Source organism: Prunus avium, chromosome 6, assembly GCF_965620075.1.
Source record: "Prunus avium chromosome 6, drPruAviu1.hap1.1, whole genome shotgun sequence".
Taxonomy (NCBI): domain Eukaryota; kingdom Viridiplantae; phylum Streptophyta; class Magnoliopsida; order Rosales; family Rosaceae; genus Prunus; species Prunus avium.
The window spans coordinates 34,999,081-35,020,835 of NC_142289.1; the positions used below are offsets into that span (position 1 = coordinate 34,999,081).

The 21,755-nt window shown below is 36.8% G+C and overlaps 2 protein-coding genes and 1 long non-coding RNA gene across 3 annotated transcripts; 2 read left to right on the forward strand and 1 right to left on the reverse strand.

Moving 5' to 3' along the window:
• Window positions 1-666: 666 nt before the first annotated feature.
• LOC148294100 (uncharacterized) lies at window positions 667-1,832 on the reverse strand. Its single transcript, XR_015836723.1, has 2 exons — window positions 1,527-1,832; window positions 667-880 (listed from the first exon to the last, which is right to left on the reverse strand). It is a non-coding gene; the product is annotated as an uncharacterized LOC148294100 (long non-coding RNA).
• A 3,906-nt stretch (window positions 1,833-5,738) lies between these two features.
• On the forward strand, window positions 5,739-7,431 carry LOC148294101 (protein FAR1-RELATED SEQUENCE 5-like). The gene is made up of 2 exons (XM_088255763.1): window positions 5,739-6,003; window positions 6,569-7,431. The coding sequence occupies exon 2, from the start codon at window positions 6,592-6,594 to the stop codon at window positions 7,267-7,269; it is 678 nt and encodes a 225-aa protein (XP_088111889.1). The 5' UTR covers window positions 5,739-6,003; window positions 6,569-6,591; the 3' UTR covers window positions 7,270-7,431.
• A 1,975-nt stretch (window positions 7,432-9,406) lies between these two features.
• CDC6 (cell division control 6) lies at window positions 9,407-14,022 on the forward strand. The gene is made up of 17 exons (XM_021960561.2): window positions 9,407-9,778; window positions 9,905-9,995; window positions 10,083-10,303; window positions 10,465-10,539; window positions 10,626-10,735; window positions 10,955-11,061; window positions 11,139-11,198; window positions 11,308-11,381; window positions 11,513-11,563; window positions 11,672-11,721; window positions 11,969-12,107; window positions 12,401-12,490; window positions 12,702-12,764; window positions 12,857-12,952; window positions 13,088-13,180; window positions 13,291-13,404; window positions 13,707-14,022. The coding sequence occupies exons 1-16, from the start codon at window positions 9,554-9,556 to the stop codon at window positions 13,321-13,323; spliced, it is 1,578 nt and encodes a 525-aa protein (XP_021816253.2). The 5' UTR covers window positions 9,407-9,553; the 3' UTR covers window positions 13,324-13,404; window positions 13,707-14,022.
• The last annotated feature ends 7,733 nt before the right edge of the window (window positions 14,023-21,755 follow it).

The window sequence follows — 21,755 nt, forward strand, 5'->3', positions numbered from 1 at the left end:
GCGCAGTTTCATTTTAATATGTAAACCTTCAATTCAAACCTTTCCTTTTCAGAAAAGTTGGCACATTCTAGTAACACCATATATGAGGTAATTTATACAAGATAATGATATACATTTTCACCATGTTTATCAGACCAAGTCAGATAAGCAAGTATAGTAAAATTAGGATATATATGCTTTTCGTCTTCTTGTGGAGGAAATATATAGGGTTACAACAAAGACGCTACAAACAAAGTATCTGTTTGAGACTGCTTTTATACGAAACCCTTTTACTTATAGGCACTTTTGTTGGAAGTGCTTTTATTTATTTATTTTTAAAAACGTTGAAATCGTTGTTAAAAATTCAAGTGCTTCATTTGAAAGCGCTAAAAGTTTTTCTACTATTTGTAGAAGCATTCCCAAACATATTCTAAAGCTAAGTAGCCCAAAATAAGTCACTATACACAACAATAGTTCGTCGTGTAAATAGTTTATCTGAAAAGTTATCAATCTTTTTTTCGAGTATATATACAATCCTATAGTTCATTTTCTTTGAAGCTAGACAGCAGCAACAACCAGATCATTTTGTGTCACGCCCCAACCCAGGGGTTAACGTGATTAAAACGTAATTCACAACTTAATTATAGAATTTAAGAAAAACTATAACTAAAATGTGAAGAACATTAATAAATAAATGAATATTTCACATTGAACCTTTCAGTGGAAGTAACAACATTACTCAAAAACTTACACCACTACAATATTTTACAAGTTAGAACTACTCAAGAGTTCATTGAAAGAGTAGCTCATTATTCAATCACAAGTTATGTACACGAAACACGCTATAGACAAGCCAAGTTCATCTCAAATCCCTATATTTCAGGTTCCTTACCTGCAAAATCTGTTAGGAGGTGAGCGAAACCACAACTCAGTAGGGACATAAATCTTTTAATGGTAAATTGATATAACTAAATTAACTGACATGCAATCACTCAGTCAATTATCATATCAATAATAATAATGCATGAATGCTCTTCATATACTCTCGTTAATTCATATAACTGGACAAGCATATCTGCACGTCCCATACCATGCTTATACCACTTGGTTCCGAATGCCCATTTATATGAATTAACCCCCATCTCAATCATCCCATAATTCCCCTTTTGTTAGTCATTTTATTTAACTCACTGTCGCTAGTCCCGCATTACCCAATAAAAAAACACGTGCAATGTGGGATCCCTGAGATATGGTACCTGCCAAGAGTTAGACTCAACTACACAAAAGATCATTTCTATTACCCTCTTTTCCATCATTATTTTCTCAACCTAAGAACTCCAACCAATTTCCATGACATAATATAATTATGCCTTTCATTTATCTTATATATCAAAATATAACCACACCAACATTGATCAAATAATTAATAACAAGTAAACACCTAATAACAACGAACGTCAACCAAACTGTAATACCATGCATAATATAATGCTCACGAAATTTAATTAAATCAATCTCTATAAAAGGCCCCCAAAGAAACCCCCTACCTTGACACCAAAGTTTTTGCTAGATTTGTAAGGCGATCTCTATTTTTCCACCGCATTCACAAACTCAGTCTCCTACTCTATTTCTCCCTAATATTTCTTCTTCTCTCTACCTCCCTTTTCTCTCTCACTATTTTTCGAATTTTTCTTCTTCTTTCTATATTTTCTTTTCTCTTTGTTTCCTTTCTCTTCGCATGTACTGCCATGCATGTTCTTCAAAATTATTTAGAAGGCTTCCTATTTATACTACAAAAGAAGTGGCCATTAATGGCTTCCTATTGGTTGGAGTTGCAGCAGCTTACAAAATTGTGCTCCAAGTTTTAGATAATTATTCATGTAATTGGCGGCAAGATAAAAGATAATAACTTAAGTACTTACTATCCAAGTAAAACCTGAATAACTCTCAAATCTAATGACCAATCAATTGTTGCCATATACAAGAAATAATAGCATAAGTCGGCAACAACAAGGATCCCATTCGAAAATTGTTTTGGCGTCTAAGAAATGATATACATGGAAAATATCTTATACAAGATAATGATATATTTTCACCATGTTTATCAGACCAAGTCAGATAAGCAAGTATAGTAAAATTATGACATGTTATTCGTCTTCTTGTGGCGGGAGTATATAGGGTTACAACAAAGACACTACAAACAAAGTATTCGTTTGAAACTGCTTCTATAAGAAACACTTCTGCTTACTTTTGTTAAAAGTACTTTTATTTATTAAAAAAAGAGGTCGATATCATTGTTAAAAATCCAAGTGCTTCAGTACCAAAAGTTTTTCTACCCTTTGCAGAAGCACTCCCAAACATACCCTAAAGCTAAGTAGTCCAAAATAAGTCATCATACACAACAATAGGTCATCGTGTAAATAGTTTATCCGAAGAATGATCGATCGTTTTCTCAAGCATATATAGAATCCAAGAGTTCATTTTCTTTGAAGCTAAACAGCAGCAACAGCCAGATCATTTCGATCCTAAATACCATCACTGAGAGATTCACATTGTCAAGGAAAAGTGAAGCGCACTCACAAGGGCTCTATACCAAGACAATGAGCATGGAGCCAAACAAAAAAGACTGCTTGCAAATAGAAAACGCCGATTTGAGATGCTTATTTGAAACATATTATAAAGAAAAAACCAAGATCCAAGATGAATATGGGCATATTAGTTGGAAATTGAGCAACTGAGGGTACATAATTAAAAAGAAAAATATGTGAATGTGCATGTGGGGGACGGTGGAATGTCCCGTACAAACACAGCCACGTTGGGCCACAGTGAAAAAAGTAGTCGTCACAAACTTCCCTCTGCATAAGGTCAGAGAGGTAGGGTTTAGTGTTGAAATACAATAGCTTTTTTTATATTTTTATTATTAATGTAGTTGGAATTATAGCCATTATTACTAAATAAATGCACTAAATAGCATGAGGCATGATCGATGAGTTAAAAGTTTGTTCAAGGATAGAACAAGCATGAGGCAAAGAAGTAGATTCCAACACTTGCTAAGCCCATGGATAGAACTTTATTACTTCTTACAAAATATGACAGATTCTTGATTGCGATTGTCGTATACGACGTGACATTAAAAAGGGAGGAATTATTCTAGGGCTAAGCAGAACAAATTGTGAGAGTGGTCGAACCAAGAATTCCTCCCAAAAACTTAATATGATCATGCACAAGCACATTATATCTTCAATTTGAACTGAAATCGTTGAAGGTCTCATTGCATTCAATTTATCTCTCGTACAATAAAACCATCCAAACATATAAGCTCTCTAAGCTTTCTAAGAACTTTTTTAGGGCTTTTGGCCAACCCACTTTCCCAATGACCCAAACATGTTATATTGCATGGCCCCCCAATCATGCCTCGTAACCAAACAACCTAACATTTGGACGACCTATCAGTTATATGCATGATTGATGGCAACAGTTTTCATTAATTATATTACGGAGAATGCATATATGGATGTGTTTCACATCAAGTGTGCTCGATGTTCCATGTGTTGTGTGCAGGCCATTGGACACGTCTGGTGGCACCAGAGCTGTGGACCAAGTTCTTATCACGAGCAATGAAAAGGGCAAATGCGACAATTTGCTTTGTAAACACTCATAAGGTTGGAAATGATGCTTTATTTATCGCCAAGTAAAGATGAATACTATATGGTAACGGCATGAAATTCACGTTGAATCGAGGCATTCAGGATCCATATGATACGAGTATGTGCAAATTCCTAGCTAGTTTGGAATTTTTGTAAATTTTGTTATTTATATTTTACTTTAAAAAGGAAGGAAAGGAAAAAAATTGTTTGTATATAAACCAATTGAATGCTTACAAGTGCATTGAACTTTTAGAACACACGAAGTTAGGGAAAGGGTTTAGGATATACATTATTGGTTGAAACTTGAAGTGCATTCAAGATATATCGTAATGAATACGCATGCTGTTGCCTTTAGCATTATCATGAAAAAAGGTACAAGAAGGTACGTACAAATGCTGCAGCATTATGATAGGAAAGCACTAGCCCTAGGGTTTCTTGTGTGGCCACTGGCTTCCTAAGTTCCAAAGGAAGAAAAATATATATATATAAGAGAGATAGAAGGAATTGAAATTGAACAATCGCAAGGAAGGAGGGGCCTTGGAATTCCAACCCACATGGGTTTCTAATTAGACAAAGACATGCAGACGCCAATGCCACGCCAGATTTCTTATCTCCTCATCAACTCTTGATTTGGTATCAAAATTGAGGAAATGATATTATCGCCCAAAACTCAAGAGTGAGGTGTTGGTTGCTGCTTATGTTATTGTAGATGAGAAAACAAACAAAGGGGAGGTGGGGGAAGGGGAGAGCAGAGAGCTAAGATGGGGTTTAGTTTATATGGATGGTTTTACCACTCAATTTAACAATAAAATTGACAGATTTTGACAGTAAGATTGTTTTGATACCAAATGAAGAGTTGAAGGACCATTGAAATGAAAATTTTAGTTCGTGTACTAAAATAATACTAGAGCAATAGTTGGGGGACCATTGAAATCAATAACCCTTTCAATAACTCAATTGAGTGGTCAAATGATATCGGATTTAAGTGAATTTTTGTATATATGATTTTTGAATGATTATCTAAAAAATAGACGGTTTGGATTAGTGAAATACAATACATAGTGGGCCCTACAACGGTGTTCCTCAAATAATTTATTTGAGGGATCTCTCAATAGAAGCTCCCTGTATACTTCAACACTATATATGAGAATAATCTATCCTTGGGAATGAGCCTTATATAAATACATCGAAACTTTTTTTGCTTTCTTCTGTAATTGGTTTTGAAAGTCATTGGCTCCTTTTTAGATGGTGGAGTGTATAAACACTAAAGTTTGACATTATGTGTCTACCTTTTGAATATTCTACGTTATATACAATTATTTGAGTAAGTTTATATATATATATATGCCATTTTAAAATGAATTGTTGTTAAGAAAATACACATGTATAAATCGAGATCGAATTAAAAACCCTTATTAGCAAAGACTTGTGGATTCACCTCGTTCCCAAAAAGTTGACATGATGAAATTATGCATATACATTGATAACAATGATACGGTAGTACGGTAGGGGAGGATGATAAGCATTTAATTAGGTTAAAATTTAATTTTGTTTAATCTCTTGGCCTATACTTAACGTTGAATGCTTAATTGCTATTGAAGGAGGATATTTCGGTAATATAATGCATGTGTTGCTGTAGAAATATCTAACTGGTCCCTTTCGACATGCAAGTGGTCGCTTTCTTCCCCGACTGTGTCCCTGTAGAGGGGCCACTTTCAGACCGCCGAGCCCCGCCGAGTCCTTTAATTGAAACGGGCCATTCAAGTCCATATAAAATATATATCACAAAATGTCATATTTATCATATAAATATATGCAAGGGTACTTCTTGTGTGGCCTTGTGAGATATCTACGTTATATCATTTAAATATTTCACGCCTAGTTTTCTCTGGATTTGATTGGATATGCAACATTAGGGTTTATCGCCTACCTCAAATGAAATCCAAATGGGTCTTCTGACCAGCTCCTTTCCTGAATATATAAGTTAACTAATCACGACTTCACAAGGATGAATCTCTGCAAATGGAATCATTATATATATATATACAGTCCCCTTCAGTTGAGAGATCCCTCAAATAGTGTTATTTGAGGGATGGGGCGCTCAACCGTTGGATTTGTTTTAATGACCTTGTGTGGCTGAGATTGAATTACATCTTTTAACCCGTTTTCACACTCCTGACCCACCACAAACTCCACTTCAGATGAGGGAACGACGTACGCTGGGAAACCAAACGTCTCTCTTTTTCCTCCAACGCTTGGAGACCTATCACGCAGACCAAACGACCCAACGTGAAGAAGAAGACTCACCATCGTCAGTTGAAGAAGAAGACCCACCATCGTCAGTTGAAGAAGAAGACCCACCATCTATGCGACAGAGGTATGCTATCATAGGTTCTTATTCTTTCAATATCTGAGCCATGGTTCTTCGATTTGGAGTTCTGGGATGAATTCTGATATGGTTTCAATGGGTTTGAAGATCACTCCTCCAGATTTTTAATGGTTTCTTAAAGTTTTGGAATATCGTGTGTATGAAGTAAAAATAAACACAAATAAACGGGTATGGTATCCTGAGTTTTGATATGGATTTTAAGAACTCATCAACAATTCTACAACTTTTTTTTTTATTGAGTACGTTTTGTAATTTTCCATCAAACCTGTGCTTTCAATGCTCCTTTCAACATGGTTTGTGTTTCTTGTGATTCATAGCTACTTATTTTTTTGTTTTTTGGGAGTACTGTAGTTTTGTAGTTTTCCATCGTGCTTTCAATGCTCCATTCAACATAGTTTAAGGAAAAAAAAAATACAAGAAAACAAAATTTCTTACATATAATATATTTTTTTTATCTACTCTTAATTGATATTTGAGAAGAAAAAACAGAATGTCATATATATGTCCATGTTTTGTGATTAAAGTGTATCTGTGCATGTTCTATGGTAAACAGATTTGCTCACCTGTTGTTCAACTATGGAAGCTAATAATGGCATATTAGTTCACATGGAAACTGATTCGGAAACAAATCCTTCTGTATCAATTTTCTATCCTCAAGTAATTGGTGAGCTCACTCCCTTCCAAGGTCAACAATTTGAAACATTAGACGAAGTGTATGACTTTTACAATCAGTATGCAAGGGAAGCTGGGTTTAGTGTTCGATCATACTCTAGTAAGAAGAGTAAAGACGGAGAGGTCATACGAAAAGAGTACGTTTGCAATAAAGAGGGAAGTTGGTCAACTGAAACAAGTGGTGCTGTAAAAAGGCGTCGTGGAGTAGGCAGAGAGTCTTGCAAGGCACGACTAATAGTTGTTAAATCAAAATATGGTGGATACGTAGTCACCATATTTGAAGAGGCTCATACTCATCCAATGACAACCCCGCGAAGACGCCACTTATTAAAGTCCCATCGTCGAATTTCTGGTGTTGATCAACTTGTAGCACAACAACTAATATCCGTAAATGTATCCACTCTACCTTCTGCAAGGAGAAGTATTGCTTTTGAAGCTTGTATAAATGAACCAGATCCTGTTAAAGCAAAAGGAAGTGGGAAAAGACTTAAGGGCAGAAAGGAGTTGGCGAGAGAAAAATACAAAGGTCGGCGTTGTAATGGGTGTGGAATGGCACGAATGGAGCCTACCATCGAAAGCTAAATATCTTCCCTAATTGGGCAAGGCAGTGTGTCCGTTTCTTACACCAAATTCAATTTTTCCGTACATTAGAATAGTTTAAAATATCGTTTTGTAAAATTTGTTGAAGAATTTGTGATGTATGAAGATTGGCGGCGGGGATGCTTTAAGGTCCATTTGGGGATAAAATGCCAATGAAGTAAGACATTTTAAATTGTTGCTTTACTTTTTTATAGTAGTAATTTATACGGGACTACTAGGCATGAGCCTTATCTCAAGTGGCATGAAGCTGGCATTGTGGTCAAATGAAAGCCAGCCATGTATGTCGCTAACAATCCTTGGTCTTGACTACCAACACCACCACACAACTTAATTTGACTGGGGGCGTGAGTCGTGAATATTAAGGGGCTATTATAAACCACATGTATAACACCTACAGTCAATAGCTTAAATTTCTATCTTCATACTTACCACACGCTCTTCAAATAGATGCCCTTGTTTAAAAAAAAATGAGTTCAAAACATAAAACCGACATTAGCATTAAAAAAAATGGAGCCTGTGTTTATTACGAGAAATTATAGAATACTGCATTAGTATGATTATGTGGTATATTTTGTACACATGTTATAATATAAATGACTGATATGATTTATTTTTTTCCCTTTTAAGAAATAACATCAATAAATATCCACTTATATTATAACACGTGTACAAGATGTAATATATATACTACCGTAATATTCTATAATCACTAGTTCGTCACGTCAGTACTTAACAAACGTACTACTGGATGAGCTTGCGTGTAGAATCTCCTCAAGTCTGCGTATATGCCAACTCAAATCTACCTTTGTACTCCATTGTGCTTGAATCCAAGCCATGCGAACAAAACAGTGGTTCGTATTTCGGATTGAAGTGGGTTTTCTATGTCTTGAAGCAAGCCCGATCCATTTAAGTTGGGTTAATTCGTACTTTTTTCCGGTATTTGTGTTGGCCCATTGAAAAATTGTGTCGTGCTCTTTTATACCCAAATAACTAAGATCCTAGGGCCGGCACACTGATGGCCCGTGATACATTTGTACTTTAAGAGCGTCGGACCCATAGGTCTAATTTTATATATACTTTTTTCAAGATTTAAAATTTATTCCTCTTTCAAATAATAAAATATAAATAAATTTTTGGGAGATTCACTATTATACCCAATATAGAGGCCCAAATTATAAAAAATTCATATATAAAATAGACTTTAAAAACACATCAAAACTCATTTACTGCATAACAAAGAGGCTTTTAACTTCTTATAACTTAAAAAACTGTCATCGATTTCTTAAAATAAGCACAACCCCAAAACCTCATTAAAAAAACACTCAAAACACTCAATAGGGCATCAAAGTACTTTAATAATCAAAATTAAATTTAATAGGGTCAGCTGTCATTTTTTGAGTTTTTTTGGGTTTGTTTATAGAAATTAAATGGTGTATGGTTTATCATTAGTGTTGAAAATAGGTATATGACTAAATATATCTAAATTTTTTGCGTGAAAACTTAAGTTTCTTGTATAAAAACTTATAAAGTACGAAGAAATTCATGCTCCATGTGTCGTGCCTAGTTCAAACTTCATACCCATTTCTATTATAAAAATGAAAAACAAATTATTGGCACGTGCTTGAGTTTAGGGTTTAGGGTCCTAAACTTTGCTTGAATGCCCTTGAGAATCTAATGTAATAGTGGTTAAAAATATTTACCCATATACCAGAAGTTATAGATTCAATTCCTAATTTCTCCAATATTTTTTTGTGTAAAGAAAAAAATCGCGAGTATATAAATCAACACAAATATAACTCGTTTAACTAATCATGTCGAACAACAAATGGGTTGACAGGACCCTAACCTTCAGCTCCTATGGATGGAAAAGAACTTACCTATAATGGGGATAACAATGTTTTGCTATCCTCAGCCAATAACACAATGACAAGTCGAAAAGTTATCCTATATGTCACTGTGTTATTGGCCGGGAATAACAAAAAATGTTATTCCTATTACATGAGAGTTTCTCTCCTATGGATGGGCCTGAACCAAGGACGACCAGGTGGAGCCCACCTTCGGACATATATAACTCGGTTGTCACGCCCCCTGAGTTTGTAACTCGCGCGCGCCAGCGCGCCAAAACGAATTTTTATTCCCGCGAAAAAAAAACCTTTATCTATGGGTTCCCACCCGTTCGTTCCCGCGTGTTCAAGCCCTGCGTGCCTGCACCCAATTTTCATTGCCGCTAGTTCAAGCCTTCGTTTTCTAATTTTCCCCAAACACAATGCCTGCCATTGCCAAACGCAGCCTCGAACTCAACGACGACAACGTCATGGTCATCAAATCGGAGAACGCACCCGAGGCCGTCGGATCCACCGGCGATTCAACTCCTCAGAGGCGGAAGCTCAGATCCAGTTCGTCGCCGATGAAGCTTAGTCCGATCTCCAAGCCGATGAAACTCGGATCGCCTCGCCGGCGGCTCAGTGCTTGCGCTAACAGTTCCGCAAATGTGAGATTCGCTTTAATTTTTATGAAATAGAATCCGCTAAATAATTGTGCAAGATTGATTAAGATGTTGGTTTAATTTCATGGAGGACTTGATTTTCGTTTCTGATTCATCTGTAATTGTTTGCAGGGAATTGAGAAATATTTCAGCCAAAAGAAGGTTCGAACTTTTTGCAAATCAGTTGAGAAGTCAGTCGATAAACCGAAATGGGATCCCAAAGGCAAGTATTGTTTAAGCAAAATCAATTTCAATTTCAGGGAAAATGTGTTTGTTTGGTCTAAGAATTAACAAACGGTTTTGACTGTAGATGTTAAGCAAATCAGTGAGGCGAAGGAGGCATTACACGTGTCAACAGTGCCTACTAATGTTTCGTGCCGCGAAGACGAGCAGAAGAGGGTTTTGGAGTTCTGGAAGGCATGCGTAGAGCAAGAGAAGGCTGGGAGTTTATATATCTGTGGTTGCCCAGGGACCGGAAAATCGTTGTCCATAGAAAAAGTGAAACAGGCTTTGCTTGGCTGGGCAGGAGAGGTGAGCTTATTGCACCTCAATACTTTAGGTGCTTAATTATGTAGATGACAAAATTTTTAGAATGTTTTATTCATTTTTAAGTTCTAAAATGTGTTTATTGTTAAGTGCTTGTGTTTATTTCAATCCAAAGTGTTAACAATGTGAATTGTGCTCACTACCAGGCTGGATTTCAGGAGCCAGATGTGCTGGCTTTGAATTGCAGTTCTCTAACAAAGACTTCTGATATTTTTAGCAAGGTAATGATACTTACAGCTTATTCTATTGTTGATTATAAGTTATAGTAGCAGAATGTGCTTACATTTGGTTTGGTTTGCATTGGCAGATACTTGGTAAAGACCAACCGCCAAAGAAAGTTAAAAGTACTACCTCAGCACTGCAGCTTCTCCAGAACTTGTATTCTCAAAAGCCTCAGACATCTAGAAGGAAGATGACGTAAGAAAATTATCTTCAATCTGCCACAATCCATGCAATATTTGATGCCCGCATAAACACACATTGCTCCTTTCCTTATATATTTGTTGGGGTTAAAATCCAAAAAATTAGATATGAGCAGGATGTCTTTATGACATTGAATGCTTAGTTGCTCATCTTAACAAATTGGATGTTATCTTTAAGAGTGTGGTTATACTCAAGTGGTTTCCATTTTTTCAGGTTGATAATAGCTGATGAGTTGGATTTTTTAATTACTAAAGACCGGGCGGTGCTTCATGATCTTTTCATGCTCACAACGTACCCATTCTCAAGATGTATACTCATAGGTAATAATTGTAAAGTTAGTTTAACTCCATTGCAGATTGTATTGTGTTTAGATCTCATATTCTTTATATGTTTGCAGGAGTGGCAAATGCTATTGACCTGGCTGATCGTTTTCTTCCAAGACTTCAGTCATTAAATTGTGAGTCCAAATACCTAATATTTTAACCTCGTTTTTGCGCAGTAAGAAGCTAAACTGTATTTGGGGTGTAGTACTTACTGATGTTTGTGCTTTCATATTCTTGCTTTAGGCAAGCCTATGGTTATAACTTTTCGGGCCTACAATGTGGAGCAGATTATCAGGATTCTTCAAGAGAGGCTAATGGTATGGTTGTGCTACTTTTTTGCATGTAATAACAAGTCTTGTTCTCTCATACTTTTTAATTATGAGGAGAAACTAATTATTGTCTTGGTATCTAGTGTTACTTAATAACAGCTGTTATTCTGTTCCAACAGACACTTCCTCACACCGTCTTTCAACCACAAGCATTGGAACTTTGTGCCAGAGTGAGTTTGCTTATTATATTATCCAGAAGATCCTTAATGGATTTGGATGTTATGGTTCTTTATATTATAAGCACTTTCATAGGCTGAGTACTGACTGAAAAATGGCAGAAAGTTGCTGCTGCATCTGGAGATATGAGGAAAGCTCTTTGTATTTGCAGGTTAGTTTGCTTGAGTTACATCATAAACTGTAGAAAAGTGCAAGAATTTGACTGTGGAATCGAGAATATGTATGAAAGGAACAAGCACTTTAGATTCATCAATATATCAGAAAATGTAAATGCCTTAGGAGGACTTAGGAGTCATATTAGTATCAGCGAATGTCCCAATAAGGCTGGTGACTTTGATTGTACTTGTAGGAGCTTTGTGTGGGGTTATGAGGCTAACTTTTGCTAAACCATTGTTCAGGAGTGCAATTGAGATTCTGGAAGCAGAACTGAAAGAATCTAATGACAACTTGAATTCATCACCAGTAGTAGATGCATTTTTTGAGCAGCAGACGGCTCCTGCTCCCGCTCCTGTCGTGAAAAAACTGGAGATTGATATTGTAAGTGATCCCCATTGGTCCCCACAGGACTCTTGAATTTATCCAAATCAGCAAACTGACAAATGTAGTTTTGTTTTCCTTGTTCAGTATCATTTTCTTATCAAGCATTCTTTTCAAGTTCATCCTTTCATTCTTGCAACAATATTTCATGATTTTTCCAACTCCATGACCTTTATTTGATTCATTTGTAACTCTAAGGTCTTATTAGTACCAAGACATTCTGAAATCCTAAAAGTTTCAAGTAAATACTTTGAAGTATATATGTGTTAAATATTCACTTGCGTGTGTTGCAGGTGAAAATTGGTCACATGGCTGCTGCTTTGTCAAAGACATACAAATCACCAGTAGTGGATACCGTACAATGTCTTCCGCAACATCAACAGGTAATCCTTCTTCTGGTGACTTGTACTACTTGTACTTGTATGCAGCTGTGGGACTTAAGAGTATTTCAATTCTTGAAAATTGATTTCTTTAGTTCCAAGCAGTTTAGGTTTTTATATTAAAGTGCTGTGAACTAATTTTACACCAGTCTTATATTTGCTTCCCTGCATCTCATATCATTAATCTTAATACAACTGTCCTTTCTCTCCACAGATTATACTTTGCTCTGCTGTGAAGCTTTTCCGTAGGAAAAAGAAGGATTCAACTGTAACAGAGGTGTGTTTCCTGGCCATTGTTTGACGATAAAAGATAACGGGAAGCATGGAAAAATTATGTTACTGATTTCTGAATTTGTCACACATTTGCAGCTAAATAAATCTTACATAGACATCTGCAAATCAACACTAATTCCCCCAGTTGGAGTTTTTGAGTTTTCAAGTATGTGCAGAGTGCTAAGTGACCAGGTAAGAAAAAGCATTTGTTAGTATAACATTCTTCGTGTTGCTGTTCTCTGATACTACACAATTAGATTTAATACTAATTTACCAACTTGGAGAAGGATAAATAAGTTACTTACTGAGGCATAATCCTAAGTGCAGGGCCTCCTGAAGCTGGGCGGTCAATGTCGAGATGAAAAATCTAAAAGAGTAACACTGAATGTAGATGAAGCGGACATCACCTTTGCATTGCAGGTGAGGACGCATATCTAAGCCTCTTAAACTGAGCTTTCCATTTATGTTGTATTCTTATCATTTCTTTCAGCTTCTTGATGTTTACGGTTTACCTATTCATGTTTGCACAGGGAATTCGTTTCTTTCGGAACTGCCTTCAATAATTATGTTCAAAGAATATGGACTCTGAATCATCATTATCTTGGTGACTCGCATTTTCATCCTGCTTCAAATTTCAATAGAAGGTCAGAAACCTTGCCTTTTACATTTGCCTTGAAATGCTTTTTCTTTGAGTATGAATTCTGCATCTCATACAGTTAGATAACTGCATTGCAGTGAATATGATCAACCAAAAGAATGAATATGTTCATTTTGACTGCATAGGTTTAGTAAATAGTACATGCTGGTAAAAGATTATTCATTGCACAGTTGAAATAAGAAATGATAGCTTTGCCCTATGAAAACTGACTTGCTGATGATTTGTAAGCTAAAATTATTGTTGTCTAGGTTTATTTCTTATAGTTTTCATGTTATTGTTTAAATGCAGATTACCAATGATGTGAACCGTCTAATTTCAGAACTCGTTTGCCCAGGAGTTCAATGTTGCCATATCATCCTCCATAAATTTTTTATTTTTAAGATACAGAACAAAATAATAGAGAAAACATATTGAATAGTTTATGTTATACAGAAGATGTAACTTTGTCATTGCTTTTACTAATTGTTGTACATTCTTTTTCTTTCTGAAAACATAATTGAATTGATTTGTTTCTTTGGCTTCAGATTGCAATCTGAGTTGGTATCACATTAAGAACAGTTGGCTTGCCAAAAGAAATACAATAACAGTTGAGTTGACTCTTCAATGTGATTTACAGGTTCTTGTCTTGTGTAGTAAAATTGAGTTATTTTATCATAGAATACTTTAATATTGAAAAAAATATATTTGAAAAAATTATATAAAAATAGGAAAACACATTGATTTTCTGCAAACAAAGGCTTATCACTATTCCAATTTATATCCCAATTAAATACTGCAATTTTTAAATAGTGACCCCTAGCCTATGGCTTTGTAAAGTCAAAATTAGTAGCAAGACAGGCTGAAAAGCCATCAAATTGATTTTCTCAACAAATAAAATATTCCAGGATTTCTCTTTGATCTTTATCTAAAAAGTTATATACAAAATAAATATCTACAAAATAGACGGTTTGGATTAATGAAATGAAATACAATGTATGGTGGGCTCTACAAAGATGTTTATCAAATAAGTTTATTTGAGGGATCCGTCAATCGAAGCTCACTATATATGTATAGACGCCCTTACCCTACAATTTTTTTTTTTCCAATGATCCAAATTATTTATTTTTTAGGTCTTCATTCATAGATCATCCTTACAAAAAATTACACTATAAATTGCTCAAGGGAACCATGGATATTTAGAAATATTATACACACAATTGCAATATGAATTTAATGACATTGTTGATTGCATTATTTGTGCTTCTTGTTTTACAAGGCAATAATGTGGCTTCTTTTATCAATGGGTGTTTCCCTCTTTTCGGCCGGGTAGGCCGATGGAAGGAGATTTTGGTCCTTCTTCTCTTGAGATGCGTAGGCGTGCCACCACCAAACCACTTGATGGCTTGAATGGAAAGATTGTGCGAGTGTGTTCGCGCTTCTGACTTCTTGATCAAACGATTGATCGACCAAGCAAGAAACCTCCTCTTGGCCTAGGTTCTTTTTCTTCCTTGAGGTCAAGGATGATTGAGAATTGTATGACTATTTTTAGGATTTTTGTGATAAGTGCAGTGAACGTAAATGCATTAAACGAAATGACAGAAATGTAAATGCGATAAGATAGATCAACGCAATAAAGACTTGAATTAAACTTGAATGTAAAGACAATTGAGATTAAATTGCAAGAAAGTAAGCTTACACTAGGAAAACGAAGAACTTGGGTAATCTGAAGAGCTTGAAAGATAAAATCCTAGACTATGAATTGAAAAGTACAGGATGAAAAGATAGATTTTGTGTGTTCAGTTGGAGGTCCACTTCTCTTCTTCTAACGATCAATTTATAGAGCTTCCTTCAGCTCATGGGTTTGGCCATTAAATGGCCTCAATTAACTTTCATTGAAAATCCTTCCAAGATTAATGTCTTCCGGAGCTCTAGACATTTAATGAAAATTTTCCAACCATCATCAACCCCTATGGTTGGTCAGTAGAATGATATCCGGATAGTAGGGTGGCTAAAAATCTTCCCAATATTAATGCTTTCCGGAGCTCTAGGCATGAACTACCCGATGTCTTGGAAATCTTCCCGATATTTAATGCCCTCCTGTTTTCCCAATATTAATGCCCTCCTTGCAGCCAACTCTTTGCAGCCACCTCTTTGCAGCCACCTCTTTGCATTGGAAGTCATTTGTTGTTGACATAAAACACCTACCCATTTGAAACACTAAACAAAGAAAAAGAAAGAAAGGTTTCTTCCCCCAAATGGACAAACCAATTAAACTTTTCCCATGAAATAATGCCAAATCCACCTAAAGCATATTTGAGTCAAACATTTCAGCATTTCCCACGTGATTTGCTGCTTCCTTTGTCTAATTGTTAGCTAACAAAACAACACTCTTGGCTGCAACTTTGCATTCATTCATCTCCCTATTATATATATATATATGTATAATAGGACAAAACTCCAAGTTTTACAAAAACTCTTCGGCCAAACCAATTCCATAAACTCCAAATTTTGGCAACACTTATTCATTCACTTTATATATATATTAAGCAAAGAACTTTTCAGCCACATTGGCAGACCATCCAAATGCTCCAGCCATGCTTTTCTCATTCATTCACCTATAATAGGACACAATAACTTTTGGCCCATTTTCTCAAAAAACATCCAACCTTGGCCGCATTTGCATTGTTTCTTTTTGCAGACCCCCATGCTATCTCTCCAGCCAATGTTATCTCTCCAGCCAATTCTCATTCATCCACCTATTATTTTCTTCAGCCAACTTTTCTTCAGCCAACTTCTTTAAGACCCAAAACCGAGGGTACTGTTCAGAAATCCAGAAGTCATATTTCGGAAGCTCTGATCAGAAGTCATGTTTCCCTCTTTTCGGCCGGGTAGGCCGATGGAAGGAGTTTTTGGTCCTTCTTCTCTTGAGATGCGTAGGCGTGCCACCACCAAACCACTTGATGGCTTGAATGGAAAGATTGTGCGAGTGTGTTCGCGCTTCTGACTTCTTGATCAAACGATTGATCGACCAAGCAAGGAACCTCCTCTTGGCCTAGGTTCTTTTTCTTCCTTGAGGTCAAAGATGATTGAGAATTGTATGACTATTTTTAGGATTTTTGTGATAAGTGCAGTGAACGTAAATGCATTAAACGAAATGACAGAAATGTAAATGCGATAAGATAGATTAAAGCAATAAAGACTTGAATTAAACTTGAATGTAAAGACAATTGAAATTAAATTGCAAGAAAGTAAGCTTACACTAGGAAAACGAAGAACTTGGGTAATCTGAAGAGCTTGAAAGATAAAATCCTAGACTATGAATTGAAAAGTACAGGATGAAAAGATAGATTTTGTGTGTTCAGTTGGAGGTCCTCTTCTCTTCTTCTGACGATCAATTTATAGAGCTTCCTTCAGCTCATGGGTTTGGCCATTAAATGGCCTCAATTAACTTTCATTGAAAATCCTTCCAAGATTAATGTCTTCCGGAGCTCTAGACATTTAATGAAAATTTTCCAACCATCATCAACCCCTATGGTTGGTCAGTAGAATGATATCCGGATAGTAGGGTGGCTAAAAATCTTCCCAATATTAATGCTTTCCGGAGCTCTAGGCATGAACTACCCGATGTCTTGGAAATCTTCCCGATATTTAATGCCCTCCTGTTTTCCGAATATTAATGCCCTCCTTTTTTCCCAATATTAATGCCCTCCTTGCAGCCAACTCTTTGCAGCCACCTCTTTGCATTGGAAGTCATTTGTTGTTGACATAAAACACCTACCCATTTGAAACACTAAACAAAGAAAAAGAAAGAAAGGTTTCTTCCCCCAAATGGACAAACCAATTAAACTTTTCCCATGAAATAATGCCAAATCCACCCAAAGCATATTTGAGTCAAACATTTCAGCATTTCCCATGTGATTTGCTACTTCCTTTGTCCAATTGTTAGCTAACAAAACAACACTCTTGGTTGCAACTTTGCATTCATTCATCTCCCTATTATATATATATATATATATATATATATATATATAGCATAAGGATGAAGAAAGCATTAACTTTCCAACCTGGCCGCATGTCTTCATTCACTCATTTACATACATATATATATAATTAGAACAATTAGTTTTCAGCCTAGAGACCTTTAGCCCAACTTGCGGCATTTCAAATACCTCCTGCCACAACAATTCTAATATTCCAAACCAAGAAGACTCGGCCGACACTCCTTTGCCCAAGAACCCGGCCGCATTCTTTCAGTTCCTAGCTTGGACGATTTCTCCAAGTTTCGGCTGCCTCACTGCAAGACCCCAACCCGGCCGTGATTAATCCCCAAAACCCGGCCGTAATCTCAAGGTGCCTGGGTGAATTTTCCTACCTCCAAACATTCACTCACTTTATATATATAAAATCATGAACCATGCATATTCGTTTATTTTTCAGCCACCATGCATGCTTATATATATGAGATCAGTTTTTTCCTTGCAAACTTTTTCAGCCCCAATTTTGGAGACTAACCAAAGCTCAGCCGCACCTTTGCAATTTGCATTCATCTCCCTATTTTTTATATATATATATATATATATATATATATGTATAATAGGGCAAAACTCCAAGTTTTACAAAAACTCTTCGGCCAAACCAATTCCATAAACTCCAAATTTTGGCAACACTTATTCATTCACTTTATATATATATATATTAAGCAAAGAACTTTTCAGCCACATTGGCAGACCATCCAAATGCTCCAGCCATGCTTTTCTCATTCATTCACCTATAATAGGACACAATAACTTTTGGCCCATCTTCTCAAAAAACATCCAACTTTGGCCGCACTTGCATTGTTTCTTTTTGCAGACCCCCATGCTATCTCTCCAGCCAATGTTATCTCTCCAGCCAATTCTCATTCATCCACCTATTATTTTCTTCGGCCAACTTTTCTTCAGCAAACTTCTCTTCAGCCAACTTCTTCAAGACCCAAAACCGAGGGTACTATTCAGAAATCCAGAAGTCATATTTCGGAAGCTCTGATCAGAAAACTTCCTTCATGAAAGTTGTTCGTCTACCTGAGGAATAAAATCTGTGAAATTTGTAGATATTTCTGAATTTTCCTGATGCCTCAAAACGGGTTTGCAGCTTTTGTGTTCAGCCATGGCTGGTGGGTTTCTGCAGACTCGGTTTCTGCATTTGATTTTAAAATGTGATTCTCGGATGGTTGTGATTGCTTCACGAAATTTGCTTGAAATTGTTTTGTTTATAACATATCCAAAATTGAAGATCATCCAACCATGGTAGTGCCCCCTGCCTTCATTTTTTTGAAGTATGGACTTGTAGACCACTTGACTTAGCTTGGATTTGGAGACCACATCCAAACAATGGGGTTTCAATTTCTCATCAGAGAAGCTCTTAGCATGACCTGTTAGAATGGATGCGAAGGACATTGATCTCCTGGATATTACAGCTGCGTTAAGCAATGTGTTAAGGACTGTGTAGTTTTCTTGAATAGCTCTTCTCTTGATGATCATAGCTCAAATGTTGTCGACGGTTGTACTTTGGAATGTGTAGAGTCGGCCATGGACGTTCTTCAATACAATTTGACTAATTTCTTGGCCTCAATCTCTCTTTCCCTTTTCATGAAAGTACCGGCATCAGTGTTCAACGTTCGAACGAGATTCAATGATCTGAATTGTTTATTTTTTTAGATTTATTCTATTGAAAATGACAGAGAGAATGTAATTTCTCATTATATTATGTTTCCACGGTTACAGAGGTATATATATGCATAAGCTGGTGTGGCCACTCTAGGGGCTGTCTACCAACACACACACGTGGTCAGTTTAGGGGCTGTCTGCCAACACACACCAACCCTTAACTTTAACCCATAATTATAGGAAAAACTATTAATTACAACACATCCCCTAAAATAAGGAAGTGAGACAACCACTAGCCAATCACAGCTAGCAGCCACCAAGCTAATCATAGGTAGCTAACGGTTACCAATCTTCCAATACTCCCCCTCAAGCTGGATCAAGGAGGTTAATTGATCCAAGCTTGGAGAGCAAACGTTGAAACTGCGTGGAAGCAAGAGACTTGGTGAAAACGTCAGCAAGTTGATCATGGCTCCGAGTGAATGTGGTTTGAATTACCTTGGACTGAACTTGTTCACGAACATAGTGACAGTCAACTTCAATGTGTTTGGTGCGTTCATGGAACACGGGATTGGAGGCAATATGCATAGCTGCCTGATTGTCACAAAAAAGAGACATAGGTTTGTTGCTTGAAAAACCCAAGTCTGAGATAAGGCCCTTGAGCCAAATGAGTTCACATGCAGTGGAAGCCATGGCTCTGTACTCTGCTTCGGCACTTGAGCGAGCAATTACATTTTGCTTTTTGCTCTTCCATGTCACGATGTTTCCTCCAACAAACGTGCAGTAGCCAGTAGTGGATTTTCTATCAATAGCATTCCCTGCCCAGTCAGCATCGGTGTATGCCATGATTTGAGTATGACCATTGTTCTTCATGATAATTCCCCGACCAATAGAGCCCTTAAGGTATCTTAGAATTCTTTTAACAACATTTAAATGAGCCTCACTGGGTGCATGCATGAATTGGCTTACAAGACTGACGGCGTAAGTTATATCCGGTCTAGTAATGGTGAGATATATAAGCTTACCCACCAGTCTTTGGTAGTAACTTATATCACTGAGAGGCTCTCCTTCCAAGTCCAACTTCAATTTGCTATCAAGAGGGGTACGAGCCGGTTTGCAATCCATCATCTTCACTTCTTGAAGCAAGTCAATCACATATTTCCGTTGACTTAAAAACATTCCCTTGTAAGAAGTAGCCATTTCAATCCCAAGGAAGTATTTTAACACTCCTAAGTCTTTAATGGCAAATTTCTGATGAAGAGAATGCTTAAGAGTGTTAATCTCATCAATATTATCACCTGTGATGATAATATCATCAACATAGATTAGAACAACTAGTTTACCAACTAATCCAGTTCGAACAAACAAGGATGAATCAGCATGACTTCTCTTGAAACCAAATTTTTCAAGTACTGAGCTCAGCTTGGCATACCAAGCACGTGGAGATTGTTTCAATCCATAAATTGACTTGTGAAGCTTGCAAACCATACCTGAATTTTGTGCTTGTGGATGACCAGGAGGCAATTGCATGTAAACTTCCTCTTCAAGGTCTCCATGCAAAAAGGCATTTTTTACATCCATTTGGTACAACGGCCACTCATGATTAACTGCAACAGATAACAAAACCCTCACTGTACTCATCTTAGCCACGGGAGCAAATGTCTCCTTATAATCAACTCCAAACGTTTGAGTGAAACCGCGAGCCACCAATCTTGCCTTGTGTCTTTCAATTGAGCCATCAGAATTAAACTTGGTTTTGTAGATCCACCTACTGCCTACCACCTTCTTTCCCTTTGGAAGTTGGACTACACTCCAGGTTTTATTTTCGTCCAAAGCCTTGAGTTCTTCTTCCATGGCTAGCCTCCAAACATCTTGAAGATTGGCTTCTTGAAAATTCCTCGGTTCACTTTCATTTGACAGTTTACTGAGAAAAGCTGCATGGGAGGGAGAGACTTTGGAGTAATTTACATACTTGTGAATTGGGTACCTTGCATTGTACGTTACATAGTCTTGTAGCCTTGATGGTGGATGCCTATTTCGAGTTGGATTCCTTCGAGGTTGAGATGGGATTATAGTAGATTCAGCTCCACTCTCCTCTATAGATGATGTGTCATTGTCATGAGGAACAACTTGTGCTTCTGAGGCTTCAGTTTCATCTCCAATAATCACGTTGTCATTAATGGTTGCATGAGAGTCACTGTCGTGAGGTACTGAATGAACACAATCACTTATTTCCCCTGAATTTGGTAATGGAAAGAGATCTAGTAATTGCTCCCCCTGACGATTTTGATCTGATGGTTTGTTGAAATAAGGTTTGATCTCATCAAACCTTACATCTCTTGAGACAAATAGCTTCCTGGAACATGGATTGTAACATTTGTAACCTTTTTGACTGGAGGAGTAACCCATGAAAACACATTTAACTGCCTTGGGATCCAGCTTGTCTCGGTGATGGGATTGAATATGAGCATAACACGTACATCCAAAGATTCTCAGATGGGAAAGGTTAATTTTTTTGTTTTGCATGACCTCATATGGTGATTTTGAATCCAGAACACGACTAGGCAGTCTGTTGATGAGGTAGGTGGCTGCAAGAACTCCTTGAGACCAAAACCTCTTAGGCACATTCATTTGTAACATTAGGGCCCTGGTTTTCTCAAGTAGGTCTCTATTCTTCCTTTCGGCAATTCCATTTTGCTGAGGAGTACCTACACAA

Bases quoted from the DNA above. Each gene is read 5' to 3' on its own strand.
- LOC148294101 (XM_088255763.1), top strand. From the start codon at position 6,592: ATGGAAGCTAATAATGGCATATTAGTTCACATGGAAACTGATTCGGAA.
- CDC6 (XM_021960561.2), top strand. From the start codon at position 9,554: ATGCCTGCCATTGCCAAACGCAGCCTCGAACTCAACGACGACAACGTC. The intron at 11,382-11,512 runs GTATGGTTGTGC...CTGTTCCAACAG, and splicing joins TTCTTCAAGAGAGGCTAATG to ACACTTCCTCACACCGTCTT. The intron at 13,181-13,290 runs GTGAGGACGCAT...ATGTTTGCACAG, and splicing joins ACATCACCTTTGCATTGCAG to GGAATTCGTTTCTTTCGGAA.